Source organism: Arachis duranensis, chromosome 7, assembly GCF_000817695.3.
Source record: "Arachis duranensis cultivar V14167 chromosome 7, aradu.V14167.gnm2.J7QH, whole genome shotgun sequence".
Classification (NCBI taxonomy): domain Eukaryota; kingdom Viridiplantae; phylum Streptophyta; class Magnoliopsida; order Fabales; family Fabaceae; genus Arachis; species Arachis duranensis.
In genome coordinates this window covers 57,046,943-57,061,272 of record NC_029778.3, presented here as the reverse complement: position 1 = coordinate 57,061,272, position 14,330 = coordinate 57,046,943, and the positions used below count along the sequence as shown (strand labels likewise).

The window sequence follows — 14,330 nt, the reverse complement described above, 5'->3', positions numbered from 1 at the left end:
ACAATGATCCAGATATAATGACTAAGAGTTTACCTGCAATGAAGTTTGATTCTAGCAAAGAGAAGGTGAAATTAGTAGAACAGCCTATTCTCACTTAAGTAAGTGAGAGACAGATTTATTAGTGGATCTCCAACTCAAGTGAGACCCACACTTTAAATAAAAAGGAAAAGAAGTGGCTCAAAGCCATATAAAAGAAAAACAAAAGAGAGAGAGAGTATTAGCGTCTTCCATATTTTAAAAGAAAGCAAACGAAAACAGAGATGGAGAGAGGGTTTTGGCGTTAAGAAAAGAGAAGAAGAAAAAGGAAAAGGGCAGTTCAATGTTGCGCACATTAAATTGGTAAACTTGTTTCATTTTTTAGGAAATTTTAATATGTTGTTCCTGATGTAGAGATAAACATTATTAGAATATAATTTACTAGTTGTATTGTGTTCTTTTTTGTCTGATTTGAGATACTCACTTCGTGGAGGGTTTATGCTGATTCCATCAGTTTTGATTATATATTTTGTTGATTGTTGAGATGCAATAGTGCTACTAGAAATACTGATTGTGTACCCATTATTTTGATAGTGGAAGATTTTACTGGACCAGATTCAGTGGATTTTTTGTCCATCTTTTGGGGGGGTTTTTCCACGATAAAAAATCTGGTGTTTGATTATTTAATTTCTACTATTATATTTGCTGCTTGAAGTATTTTTGGAGTTGTCTATTTAATTGCACAACAACAACAACAACAACAACAACAACAAAGCCTTGTCCCACTAAGTGGGGTCGGCTACATGAATCAAACGACGTCATTGTGCTATGTCATGTATCATGTCTACAGAGAGACCGTTTACATGTAGATCTCGTTTGACCACCTCATGGATGGTCTTCTTAGGTCTTCCTCTGCCTTTCGCCCTTTGTCCATCTTCCATCTCATCCACCCTCTTGACTGGATGTTCTATCGGTCTTCTTCTCACATGTCCAAACCACCTGAGACGCAATTCAACCATCTTCATGCCATGGGGGTTTGGCTATATTTTTATGTTGGTTGCCGAAGACCTAACACAACCCTCCTCCTTTATCCGGGCTTGGGACCGGCTATGTACCGCAAGTGTAAAAAGATGAAAAAATTATTTTTTGTACTTTTACTATTAGACAGATTCTTATTGAACCTTAATTTTTCTAACACAATTTAGCAATGTCTTTTTTGTATTCCTTATAGATAAGTTCTAGCATTTCGGTATCTCTTTTGTATGGTACTTGTAACAAGACTTGTGCAGAGACATAGAGATACAGAAATGTATTTGAACATAGAGATAGGAAAACAAACACAATAAGTCCTGAGACAATTTTATGTATTTTTAATCTTTATCTCTATATTTATATTCTAGAATTTAATTTTAATACATTGACAGTGTAGTGAAGTTACATTACGTAATTAGATATACCTGTAAAAATGCTTTACATCGACAATATATCAAAACTAAATGCTATATCCTATCGCATATAAGTTTAGTATGACCTATGGATAAGCTTCATTAATATGAGCACCAAGATAACTGCAATTTCCAGTAGTGCTGAAAAGTGTTATACAGGCCATAATATGTAACCAAGGGAGGGATCATAAAAGTATAATATATCTGGCTTAACTTTTATATAAGAGCAAACTTGAGTTTATTTGAGAGCCAGAGATCCTATTACATCGACTCTTTCTCCCTCACTGCACAAAATATATATTACTATACAAGTAGGATAGGAGCCTACAAATATTGTACACGAAAAGCAAGAGGGACCGCAGACGAAGCTGCACTGTGTATGAATCGAAATTTTCCATACAAATTGAAGGTCAGTCGCTAAACATATGTCGAGACTGGATTATGATGTAGGAAATGAGCAGCAGAGTTTGTTTCCAGTGGAAATGAACATGGATTGAGTTCGTCGTCCCTACTTTTCTGGTAAAGAAGATTTGTGAATGCATTTGTCACCTGCGGGGTTCTAATCTGCTTGATTTGGATGCAGATTACCTGCAATCATTTTGTTAATTGTAATAGCATAACAAGAAGGAGGAAATTGGAATAGATTTGATGATTTTCCTAGTAAAAGTGAATAATACTTCAGTTCACTCTTCACATAAGAAGAACCAGAAAGTAAAAAAGAAAAAGAAGAGTTTTATACTTCGGTTTCCAAAATCATAATTCAATTCATTAATAATAATACAAGGTGTTCCAACACATGGATTTGAGTTTACAATAGAATTGAATTCATTACTCTTGCTCAAAATGTTTTCAAACACCTTGTGAATGATTGGAAAATAGGACACATGAATGAAAATGCCTGGCAGGATTTATACATAAGATGATTCTGCAAGTAAAAAGAACTAAGTGCTTTGAGAAATCTCACCCAGTTTGAGGTAGCCGTGTCCAATTCATTAATCTGTGCGACTGAGGATGATTCTGCAAGTATGATGAACTGGCTCCTATTCCACTCTCATCATCTACAAATGGCTCTGCATAACTAGAAGACGGGGGAGACCATACTGGAACTACTCCTCCATCCCTTTCTCTCCTAGTACTACTTGAAGATTCTGCTGTCGAATCTTCAGCCGCATTTCTCAGCCACGCTGTAGTATTATTATGCTGTACTTGTGTGTTTCTATTAACATTCTGCAACACTCCTTGGTTCACCGTCTCTCTTGCATTTTGTTGTGCAGTTGCATTAGTTGGCACTTCAGCTCTGCTTTCTTCTGCCAAGTTTCGAAGAACTGAGGAAGCCTCTTCCTCTTCCACCCTCACCAGGGAAGAAGTCATACTGGGGACCATCTGATCCTCGTAACGCCTAGGACCAACCGGGGGATTGTTCCTAACAGGTTCATGGCTTTCCTCCATCTGTATATCTTCAGGGAAAGCAATGGGGGCCAATTCGGTGGAGTCTCCAAGCCCTTCCTCAACTCCATTTTCGATTGCTGCTCTTGAAGCTGCTTCTAGTTGCCACATTTGTATAAGTGCTTCTTGAAGTCTTGCTTTTGCTGCATCTATTCCCACAATTGGAAGAGGGTAGTTAGAACCAAGTTCGATTCCAGCAGCTTGGAGTACAGATTCAGGTGCATTCCATGGATGATGTATCCATTCAGTTGGCAATCTAGAAAGTTCAGGAAGCCAGCGTCGAACATATTCTCCATTTGGATCAAACTTGTATCCCTCAAACTGGAAAATCCAACAATTGAAATGAGTACACAACTAAGTCACTAGAAATATATCATCTTCAAGAATTTGGCAGCATCATATAAATCAAAATGCCAATATCAAAGCTTGTTATCACAATCTCAAAATTCAAGCCTATTGCCATAGAAATTGGAGTTACAAGGACATGAATTAAAAAAATTGCAAAAAGAAAGAACAAGGGACTATTCAATTTGCAAAGTTGTGAATAATCACATATTTGACCATACATAGGTCACTGGAATGCATGATTAGTCCAAATTTTTCAACAGGGAAGTTTTAGATGGGGGAAAAAGACATTCTTTTTATGATTATTTTTGTAGTTCACCTTGGAAAACATATCAATGGCAGACAGAAGAATATAAACTTTGTAAACTAAAATCTATACAAATGAAAGAAAGTGTATCTGGATTATGCATAACAAGACATGGATTTCCTTGTAGAGATCCAATATCCAAAAGAATAAGAGACATGGAAACAGATTATCATCCATCCAAATGGCCAATATAAATCTAGATTATGCATCTTCTATACATAAGCAACGTCTCCTTTACCTGTGGATTATCTATTCGGTCGAATTCACGGCCATCAGGAAGAGTACCAGATATGTACTGCCAACCAAGAGCATCGCTCTCAAGATCTGCATCCAAGAGCGTATCCCAAAAATATTTCATTCCCCATCTCCAAGGAAGCTGCAGAACCTTCACAAAAAAACTGGAAACCACGACACGAATTCGATCATGCAGCCAGCCAGTGGCCCATAGCTCTCTCATGCCAGCATCCACCAAAGGATAGCCTGTCCTGCCTTGTCGCCATGCCTTGAAATGGCTCTCGTTTATAACCCAAGGAAAGAACTTAAGGTGACCAAGAAGAGGCCTTTCATGACTATAAGGGTGGTTGAAACTGATGTACCTTGAATATTCTCTAAGACCAATAGACTTAAGAAACAAATTCACACTTTCTTCACCAGCCTGGTTTCCTTCATTGGCCCAAAGGACTTGCTTGATTCGGACGAGATGGAAAACTTTCTTGACACTCACCTCGCCAAAATGCAAATGTGGGGAGAGGAATGAGGTTGTGGCACTATCGGCCTTCCTGCGATTCTTTGCATACTCAATCAGGGGGCCGTTTATAAATGCTGTTAAGGCCTTATCAGCATTGCTCCACCCTGGTGACCATGCTCGTGCAAGAAGTGCATTGCTTGCTTTCTCGGATTCATCTTCAAACACCAGTGTATCACCCTGACACCTTGATACATCTCCTGAAAAGACCGAAAGAGTTGTATTTAGCACGTGAATATCAGTATCTAGACAAATGTGCATTGCATATGATGCTTTTATTTATTTATTTTCTTTCTAGTGTAAAAAGAACAATCTTTCCTTTTTTATTGAAAAATACTTTTGACCATAGCATGACCCATCAAAGAACTAATCACATAAACACAGTTTTTTGCAGAATAAGCCAATTTTGATATCAGTAGCTAGAATTCAACACCTCTATAAGAATATATTGAAATAAAATAACCATCATTGAACAAGCATATTTTGATGCCTATTAGTTTGGTTTAGTTTACACTTTTTCCCCATAAAAGGCCACAACTATCCTCTGCAGGAAGAGTTCCAATATGAGCTGGAAACATCCACATCATAGTGGGACTAACTCTTCAAGTGGAGAATGTTTCCATCAACATGACGAACCTAAGAGGCTAAGACCTCTTAAGGGGAATCAAGCATCTAACACTTGAACCAACTCCATTTTGAGGATGCTTTTGAATTCAGCTTTGATGCACCGTCAATTTAAAAAGAAAAATCCAAAAATGTAATTACGTATTGCCATGTTAACAAAAAAATTTTAGCTTGCTCACCCATCACCTTAAAAAAGTAGTTAAGTATATATAGCTCCTAGTTCAAACAATAGTTATACGAAACGCAATACGGTACGCACATGTAAAATATGTTATGTGGGAAGTATACCCACGACGCTGCAATATACAAATGAATTGTGAATTGGTGGGCGAACTGGCATGCAATATGCACCTAATCAGTGAATTCATATAACTGTGAGTTTCAATGGTGAGAGAGAGAAAAGGTAGACCTGGAATAATCCTTTTAGGTGGGAGAAGAGGTGCTTGTGGGTCATAAGGCATGCTAAGGCATCTTTCCCAAAAAGCAGAAAAAGTTGTGAATGGTTGGCCATTGGAATCATTGACATCCCACGGCTCATATAACAAATCGGAATTGAAGGAACGAACGGTTATGCCTTGTGCAGTCAGAACCTCCTTTGCTCTGTGATCCCTGATAAGTGACAATGGATCTGCAAACAACCACACAAATTTGCCAAAAATTAAATAAATAAATGAACATTTAGACAAAGTTCTTTTTTCCACCCTGTCCTATAATATATTATTATTTCGGTTTGCAAACACAAAACGATGAATTCAGGTAACGTATCATCATGAAGCTGAAACAGAGATTATGAAAAAGAACCACAAAAGATAAATAGCTATCACAGATGAACATGATAAAGCATCTTATATGATTCATTAAGAAACGATATGGACTCATAAATACCAAAAAGTAATGTCGCGTTTCCTAAATTGCTGCCATACCATAAAAAGTAAAAGACAAGTTAAGCAAATAATAAACTATTCGAATTGATACAAACAAGAATCCTATAATATTGCATATGTTGTTTCATTACTAAACTTACCAAAATCCTTTGCATCATATATATGCAGTAGAGCATAAATTGATAGAACTTACTCAAATTTAAAATAGTAAAATAGTAGAACCGATTCAAGAAACTAAACTTATAAAGTCAGTAAAAGTTCACAAGAAGTTTGATAACCATTAAAAGGAAGAATAGATAAGTTACCATATAAATGGTTAAAGAAGAGTTGAGTAGCTCCAGTGGACTTAACAACATCCAAAAGAGAAGAAACACTATCAGTGGATCTTTTAGTGATGAGAGGGGTACCAAGGCTTCTAAGAGAAGAATCAAGGTGAGTCAAGCTGTTCTTTAACCACCACCTTGATACCCTTCCGGGGTAGTATTGTCCTTCTTCCTCAGGGGCATATACGAACACAGCAACTACTGCTCCAGCTCTAACACCTGCAGCTAGTGCTGGGTTATCCTCTACCCTCAGATCTCTCCTGAACCACACTATGCTGCAACCCCCACCCCCTGACATAATTTCCTAAATTACCCCTACCACTATACACACTATACTATATGCTATCCTATCCTATACTATATATGTACCAGATCTCTTAACCATGCCAATTACCGAGAAATAAATGCTGTTTAGCTTTTTTCTTTCTCTCTTTCTGCTTCCTTTTATTTTTAGTTCCTTTCTAAGCAAAAAGAGGTAAAAGAAAAAAAGAAAAAAAAGAAAAAGCAGAGTTTGATATTTGAGCCTTGCCACTTATCTTCTTTCTTTACTTGTTTCTCTCCAACACTTTGGGGGGTGGACAATCTTTGGAAGAAAAATTCTCCAATTATCTTTGGGGTTCTTTTACCCAAGTTGCAACATGGGGAAGATGATGAGAGACACTGAGAAAGGTCCAAGGAGAGAGAGAGAGAGATAAAATAGAATGAAGAGCAATTGAAGAGGATTGGTTAACTGAGTGGGGATACAATGAATGGAATTGATAGACAAACTGCAGCCACAACTTTTTTTTTCTTTCTTTCTATTTATTTATTTATTAATTTTTTCCTGTTTGTGTATTTTACTTACAATTCAGGCTTCTTTTTTTTTTCCTTTTTTATTTTTCTCTCTCTGTATTATCCTATGGAATGGAACAAAACAAACAAACTCACATCCACGTCTCTAGTTACTTCTGTTCATATACTTCTATACAATTTGACATGGATGGAGAATCAAAAAATGATAGATTAAAAATCATTATGTATTATCTTTTTTTTTTAAACTTAGCTCGCACCAGCATTTTCCGGGTACCATGCACATTATCTTCCGCTCCTACTGTTGTAACTTCCTTCCTATCTCTGGTGTTCATGTAATGTTTGTAATTAGTGCATATAAAATATAAAATTCAAAATTGTTGCACCCTAGTTAAGAAAAATAAAATAAATTAATGTTTCCCAAAATAGCATGTACAGATTTGATCACTGAGAGTATCGGTTTCCCAGTTTCTCACTTTCTCTTACTACTAATGAAATTGCAAATCTATGCACCCAAAGATTTAAAAAAAATGAAATCTCTCTCATTAGCCTATTTTCTTTCATAATAATGCTACATATTCAAATCTTTTTATGAATTAAGTTTAACTAAATTAAATAATAGGATTTGAAATAATGCTAACTATAACTAATTTTTGTTATATTAAATCAATTTAGTGAACTTGATTAACAAAAAAATTTGGATGTGTAGCATTATTTTTTTTTCTTTCTAAATAATTAAACCAACAATGAGACATAACTTAAGAATTTTGGTTGCATGCAGTGTGTTTAGTATATCGTTGGTGCTTATTTTAGAGGAAAGTATTTTTTTTGTATTATATTTGGAGTTGATACTTTTTTTTGAGAGAAAGTTTAGGAATCAGTACTTTTATTAAAATTTGGCCAGTACTTAATTAGTAAAAGAAAAGTGAGTAATCTCACACCATTTGATGAAATCTCACACAATTAAAAACACTAATAATGACTAATTGATAGCTACAAATTACAAAATTTATTGGTCTCCTAACACTCCTCTTTTTTTTTATTCATATTAGTAAATATTTTAGGTTAATATTTTATTTTTCTACTATATAATTTTGGTTTAGAATTTAGTTTTAGTATCTAAAGTTGGTCAAGCGACCAAAAATGATACATTTTATTGATCGCATATTATTTTTCTAACACAATGCTTTGTTGATTTGTTATAAGAATAAGTTTTTTATAATTAAATTTAATTAAGTTGGTCTAATATTTTTTTAGTACTAGTGTTAAACATGTGCGATGCACGATCTTACATTTAAATTTGACATGATAAATCGAAAATAATATTATATAATCGTAAATTTCTCGAGTTTGGTATAACACTCTCATCGTCCTTATATAATAAACGTACTGAACATACTGTTTTATCTTTATTCAAAGTAAAATACAAATGGAACAATTTGAAGTTTATAATATTCTTAAACTATAAGGAAGAGATATGAAAAAATAAGAACATATATAACTGTAATAGTAACATGTCAAATTTATATTAAATTTTATATCAAAAGGCTATTTTACTAACCTCATTAGAAAAGCAATTGGCATATGATGTTGTGCTCCCTGTTACACATTTTATATCAAGTCTGAAAGCAGAGTTATAGATAAATTAGTTATATCTACAGTAAATATTTGTACAAAAGTATAAATCACAACATGTTATTAAAATGAAAATAATATTTTTCTTATCTAAATATTATTAAAAACTTCTTTAAACATGACACTTGTTGTTGATGACTTTGGAATGCCGTCCTCGTCCAGAATTAGAACCTTGAGGCCACTGCGACTCTTAACTATTGACAAAGTAACGTAAAGTTGTCCATGGGTGAACACTAATTTTGGCAAGTAAAGCTCTACATATGATAATGATTGACCCTGACTCTTATTAATGGTCATTGCAAAGCACACTGTTAATAGAAATTGTCTCCATTGAAACTTAAATGACAATCATGAATCTGAAAAGATCAAGTTCATTCTTGGAATGTACACTTTGTCGCCAATATTTCTATCGGTCACTACTGTCGCTCCAATTTTATTGTTGCCAAGTTCCTTAACTATTAACCTTGTCCCGTCGCATAAACCTGAAGTCTGGTCTATGTTTCACAGTAGCATTATAGCAACTCCTGGCTTCAAAGTCAATTTGTGATTGGGTAGTTCCAAATATTTGATGTCATTTAGGAACTCTGGTGCGAGCCACTCTTGTTGTATATCTTCATTCTCATCAGCTTGACATGTTATGTCAGAACTTAGATACTCCTTTTCCATCATTAGGAAGATTGTCAAGAAAAAATCGTTTACTTTCTCGACACTCTCAAGCGTGGTGGAAGAATTGTCCTACTCTAGAAATACCTACAATCTGACATATTTTGCAACAAATCTAGATATGCAAAGTCTATCAAATGAGAGAGAGGTTTATCAGCAGTTGTAATCAGCCGATAATCTGGAATTTCAACTTCTGACTCATCACCAACAGCAGAACCAATATTTCTATTTCCAATATCAAGTATCCAATTAACAAATCTCTTTATTTCACTATCATGTTGATATGAAGAAGACATTAGAAGCCTCATATTCGTATGCAGATTCAGAACCTTACAGAACGACCACTGATGGAATGAGTTAATAGCTGATGACAATATATTGTGTCTACTCCCTTTCGAAATCATCGGAAGTATCTGTCTGAAATCACCTCCTAGAACGACAACCTTACCACCAAATGGTTGATGTGTCTTATATTGATCGATAAATGACATAAGATCCCTAAGCGTCCGATCAAGTGCTTCAAAGCACATTTTATTGAGTATTGGAGCTTGATCCTAAATTATTAAGCTACTTTGGATGAGCAGATCAGCCTTCAAATTTCCATGCTTGATGTTGCAAGTAGATTCATTAGTAATTATAATGGGTATTGAAAACCTAGAATGAGCCGTTCTACCACCAGGTAGGAGTAAAGATGCAATTCCACTAGATATGACATTTAAAACAATCTTTTCTCTAGACCAAATAAAAGAAAAAATCCATTCTAAATAACTATCTTACCACACCTACCATGCCCATTAATGAAGTAACAAATACCAGAGTTTGTAATAACAGCATTGAGTATCTCATCAAATACTAACCTTTACTCATGAGTCATCTTTTGTTCTGTATATAAGTTTGTATGAGTCAACTCATTTGTGTCATATGCTAACTCATCCTCTATTAGCTTATTCTAGAAAAAGGTAAACATCAGACATCTTAAGATATGACATTGATTGATAGTCTCTTAAAGATCTTGCATTGTTATTGAGTATTCTTTCAATCTCAATAAGGCTGAGGTTTTTCAATTCGTCATCAGTCATGTTTAGTCCTAGGAAAAGCACATGATGGTTTTATGAAATATTTAATAAGTAAATCTAAAATAAACCATTAATATTATTAATAAAAATAAAAGTAATAAGAGAATACAATCTTGATATTAAAAAAAAGACATACAAAATACCTTAGTTTTTCAATGCTTTTCTCCTCTCATATAGTATCCCATCAGCTAATAATGTCCAAGTTACATTTCAAACATGCTCTGGTTTGCTAATGCTATTAGATATCAGTAGCATTACAAATAATTTTCTCAATTGATGACCAGATGCAAGTTCAGCTACCTCATTAATAGCTGCAATGAACTTCCTATCATTATACAGTAGTCCCATGGAATAACAAGCATCTTGGAAGCTAGAATATTGATAAGAGAATTATTGTATGGTTTAGAATCAATCAAAACAAGAACCAATTCGTTAGTAGCATAGTCCAAACCAACAATGAATCCTTATAATCAAATGTTAATTCAAAAGATGTCACAATCAACACAAAATAATAGGGAGTTTTAAATCCCGGGTCGTCTTCCCTAGGAGTTGCAATGAAATGTACATTTATTGGCTATGAGCATAGTTCTGAAAACCGAATCGGACCGGCCGGTTCAACCAGAATAACCAAAAACCGATCACTTATCCGGTCCAGGTAACGTTAAAAATCACCTAGCAAAAAATCGGTGAAAAAACCGGTCGAACCGGCAGTTACCAATGAACCGACAAAACCAGTCGGTTTTTTAGATATTTTCCGGTTTGGTGCACCCTCTAAAACGACGCGCGTTTTGACCTTTATTAAAAATAATAAAAAAAACTAAATGGCCAAAAGCCTAAACGCAGCCCAGTCCTCCCTTTCCTCTCCCATCTGAATCTTTGAGCTTTGAAATTGAAACATCAAAGAACCCTAGCCCTCAGCCTGCGTGCACCGCCGCTGCTTCTTCTCCCCTTGCTGTCGGTCGTCGCTACTCAGCTCCTCGCTGTGGGTCGTCGCTGTTTCGCTCCTCGCCGTGCGTCATTTCTGCTTCTCTGCCTTCTCACCAGTCTTGCTGGATGGTCTCTACTTCTCTGCTCCTCACTCTTCATAAGAAAATAGTTAATTAGCAAGAGTGGCTGACGGTTTGTCAATTTCTTGAGTTGTTGGGTGTTCAGCTAACTGGTGGTGATGGGTAGCTAGAAGAGGGTAAGTGGGTAAGGTAGCAACTCATTGTTACAATTCTTCGAAGCATTTCTCCGCAAAGCATTTCTCTATTAGCACAATGACTCTGACCAATTATTGATTATTGGTAATTTTTTGAGTTATTTTTGTGCTATTTTTTCAAATTCTGAGTTAATTTACTAGTTATTAGCTTGTTGCTGAGTGAAATTAGTTAAATTTAAAATCTTGGTTTGTTATATTGATTCTGATTTCTGAGTTGTTGGTTGCTGATTTTTTCTAATTCTTCTAATTATCAGTTGTTGATGGTACTTTATTGAGAATGAATATGTCATTATATAACTGAGATACTTGTGCTCTTCAACTGGTTCTAGCTCTGATTTGATGCTGAAAGAAGAGTTTTCAGTTGAAATCCCGGATAAAAAAACTGATAAGCTTGCTTGCCGTGTCAATGTTGCGAAATACATAGCTAAAACTTCACTTTATTATTCTTTTGTTGATTTATGCTCTTTTGGTTGCGCTTGAATTACAAAAAGGATGTTGCTGGTTAACATTTTTATTTTATTAATTATATGAATTAATGGCTTGATGCAGAGTTTTTCTTTTCAATTTTTTTATTTTGTTAATCTCCTTATATGTTGTATTGTGTTGTGTTCTTTCTTACTGGCATAAAGTCACTCTTGTTATATGGTGGAAATGTCTAGAATGAGGTAATTGTTAAGAATGTAATTTATAGAATTTTTTATTTTTATTGGTACTATTTACATCTAAATAATAGAGGAACTTTGTATTAATCACTATGAATAAATTATCTCTATTAGTATTTTTATTGAGCATGATTTAGAAATTATTAAATTTAAATATTTAAAATTGTATATTAAATTTTAATAATTTTATTTAATATTTAATTAAATTGGTTGAACCCCGGTCGAACCAATGAACCAGTCACTTCACCGGTTCATTGACTGGTCCGGTTCTCATAACCTTGGCTATGAGAGAGCATGGGGGATTGGGTGATAGAAATTGGCAAGAAATTAAAAGTCAAGAAGGTAACTTAACATGCAAGAAATTAAATGAGGCAAGTAAAGGCAATAAAAAAAGAATTTAAATACTAAAAGAGCTCTTGGTGAGGATTGGGTATTTAGGGCTTGCTATCCTAGTAGTGGACCACAAACATGGTAATTATGTATGAATTAATCCCAATTAGTCAATCATACATCGAGGATAAGTCAAAAGGGAATAATTAACCTCAATCCACAAGTCCTAGCCAACTCACTAATTAACTTAGTGAAAGGCTAGCGTTAGTGGAAACCAAGTTAATTAACAACCCTCACACAATGTGGAATGGATATCCACCACTCAAGTTCACCTAAACCACACAAGTTCCCAACCAAGAGTATAGAAAACTAGGCTAAAATCCAAGCAAGCATTTTATCAAACACTTGGTGGGTATGAAAAGAAAGCATGATAAAATGACAAGAAATAATAAATGCTACAACTACCAAGCATGGAAAATAAAGATAGCAATTCAACAAAGCAATAAATGACATGAAACAAAAAATTGCATTAAATGTAAATTAAAGTGACAAGAGTGCAAATACATAAAAGTGGCAAAAATAGAGAAAGTGACAAGATAAAGCAATCAAATTAAGACAATAAAACAAGGAAAGGTAGAAGAAACTAGATTAAAACATGAATTAAACATAAAAATTACAAGAAAATTAAACTAAAAACCCTAGGTTCTAGAGAGAGGGGGGAGCTTCTCTCTCTAGAAAATGAACTACATTATGCTAAACTAAAGCCTAATTGCTCCCCCCTTTCACATGGAGTGAGGCTTTGTCTAATATAGGAAGAATCAGCTTCAGAAGGTCCAAAAATTGGGCTCTGGAGGCCCAAAAATCACTCCCAGCGATTTCCATTAAATGAGTCACGCGCTAGGACCTATGCGTATGCACAGATGTGTGTGTATGCACACTTGCTGATTTTCTTCTTGTGCGTACGCACTGTGGGTCGTGCGTACGCACACATGGTTTTGTGGCTCTTGTACGTACGCACAGGTGGTTGTGCGTACGCACAAGTGGTTGTGCGTACGCACACTCCAATGTGTGCTTCTCCTTTGCTTTCTTCATGCTTTCTCCCTTTGTACATGCTTCCTTTCACTTTTGCCTTGCCAAACTTGCCTCTAGGACCTAAAATCACTCAAAAAATATGTCATGGCATCGAATGGCATAAAAGTGAGATTAAAATCACTAATTTAAGCTTAAAATAGCATGTTTTCACAATTAGGCACAATTTAGAGAGAAAACACAAAAGCATGCTATTTACATGAATAAATGTGGGTTTATGTGATGAAATCTATCTAAATCAAACCAAAATATATCGTCAAATATGGATTCATCAAATATGTAATCCCATTAACTATCCTAATAAACTCATATGTTGTGCAACCTCTCTGAACAGCTAACAATTCTTATATACTAGATATCACTGGTACCTGTTGGAACATAGTTTAACCTCCCTGATAGAATACCCTCTTTTGTGTGGATGTCATTCCCTTGCTTCTATATCATAAACAAATTAATTTGAAAACTCAACATATGTCAAAGTTTGACCTGCTTCAAATTTTTTGTTAGCATCCATCCATGCTAAGAACATTGTACATTTTCCTTCCTCTTCTTCCACGATTTCCTCAATATTGTCATCATCTTTAAAGATGATATTTTGCTATCCAGGCAAAGGAAAGGTTAATCTCATTACTGAAGGTCATCTCTGATGAATATCATAAGCCAAAGTTCTTCACACAACCTCACATGCAGACAAATACCTACAATCATAAAATTGTTTGATCTCATCAATAACTTGAGTATCCTCTCCACTATAAGCTTCCTTTGAAACTCCAACTACTACCCTGTCTGG

General features: G+C 35.0%; 2 protein-coding genes across 3 annotated transcripts; both read right to left on the bottom strand.

Moving 5' to 3' along the window:
- Window positions 1–1,529: 1,529 nt before the first annotated feature.
- On the bottom strand, window positions 1,530–6,857 carry LOC107459148 (cryptochrome-1). 2 transcript variants are annotated; one of them, XM_016077359.3, is made up of 5 exons: window positions 6,078–6,852; window positions 5,298–5,516; window positions 3,758–4,464; window positions 2,386–3,188; window positions 1,530–2,009 (listed from the first exon to the last, which is right to left on the bottom strand). In XM_016077359.3, exons 1-5 carry the CDS (start codon window positions 6,391–6,393, stop codon window positions 2,006–2,008), a joined length of 2,049 nt encoding a protein of 682 aa, XP_015932845.1. In that variant the 5' UTR covers window positions 6,394–6,852; the 3' UTR covers window positions 1,530–2,005. The 2 variants fall into 2 exon arrangements, with proteins under 2 accessions (XP_015932845.1, XP_020983631.1); XM_021127972.1 differs by lacking the exon at window positions 1,530–2,009 and having other exon boundaries at window positions 2,382–3,188; window positions 6,078–6,857.
- Window positions 6,858–9,259: 2,402 nt separating this feature from the next.
- On the bottom strand, window positions 9,260–9,712 carry LOC107459129 (uncharacterized). The gene has a single exon (XM_016077342.1). It carries the CDS (start codon window positions 9,710–9,712, stop codon window positions 9,260–9,262), a length of 453 nt encoding a protein of 150 aa, XP_015932828.1.
- Window positions 9,713–14,330: the final 4,618 nt, after the last annotated feature.

What these genes read in the sequence shown, in the direction of transcription:
- LOC107459148 (XM_021127972.1), bottom strand. Translation starts at nt 6,393, where the DNA reads ATGTCAGGGGGTGGGGGTTGCAGCATAGTGTGGTTCAGGAGAGATCTG. An exon ending in CTTCTTTAACCATTTATATG is followed by an intron (nt 5,517 to 6,077) that starts GTAACTTATCTA and finishes GGTTGTTTGCAG; the next exon opens with ATCCATTGTCACTTATCAGG. An exon ending in ACCGAATAGATAATCCACAG is followed by an intron (nt 3,189 to 3,757) that starts GTAAAGGAGACG and finishes TGGATTTTCCAG; the next exon opens with TTTGAGGGATACAAGTTTGA.
- LOC107459129 (XM_016077342.1), bottom strand. Translation starts at nt 9,712, where the DNA reads ATGTGCTTTGAAGCACTTGATCGGACGCTTAGGGATCTTATGTCATTT.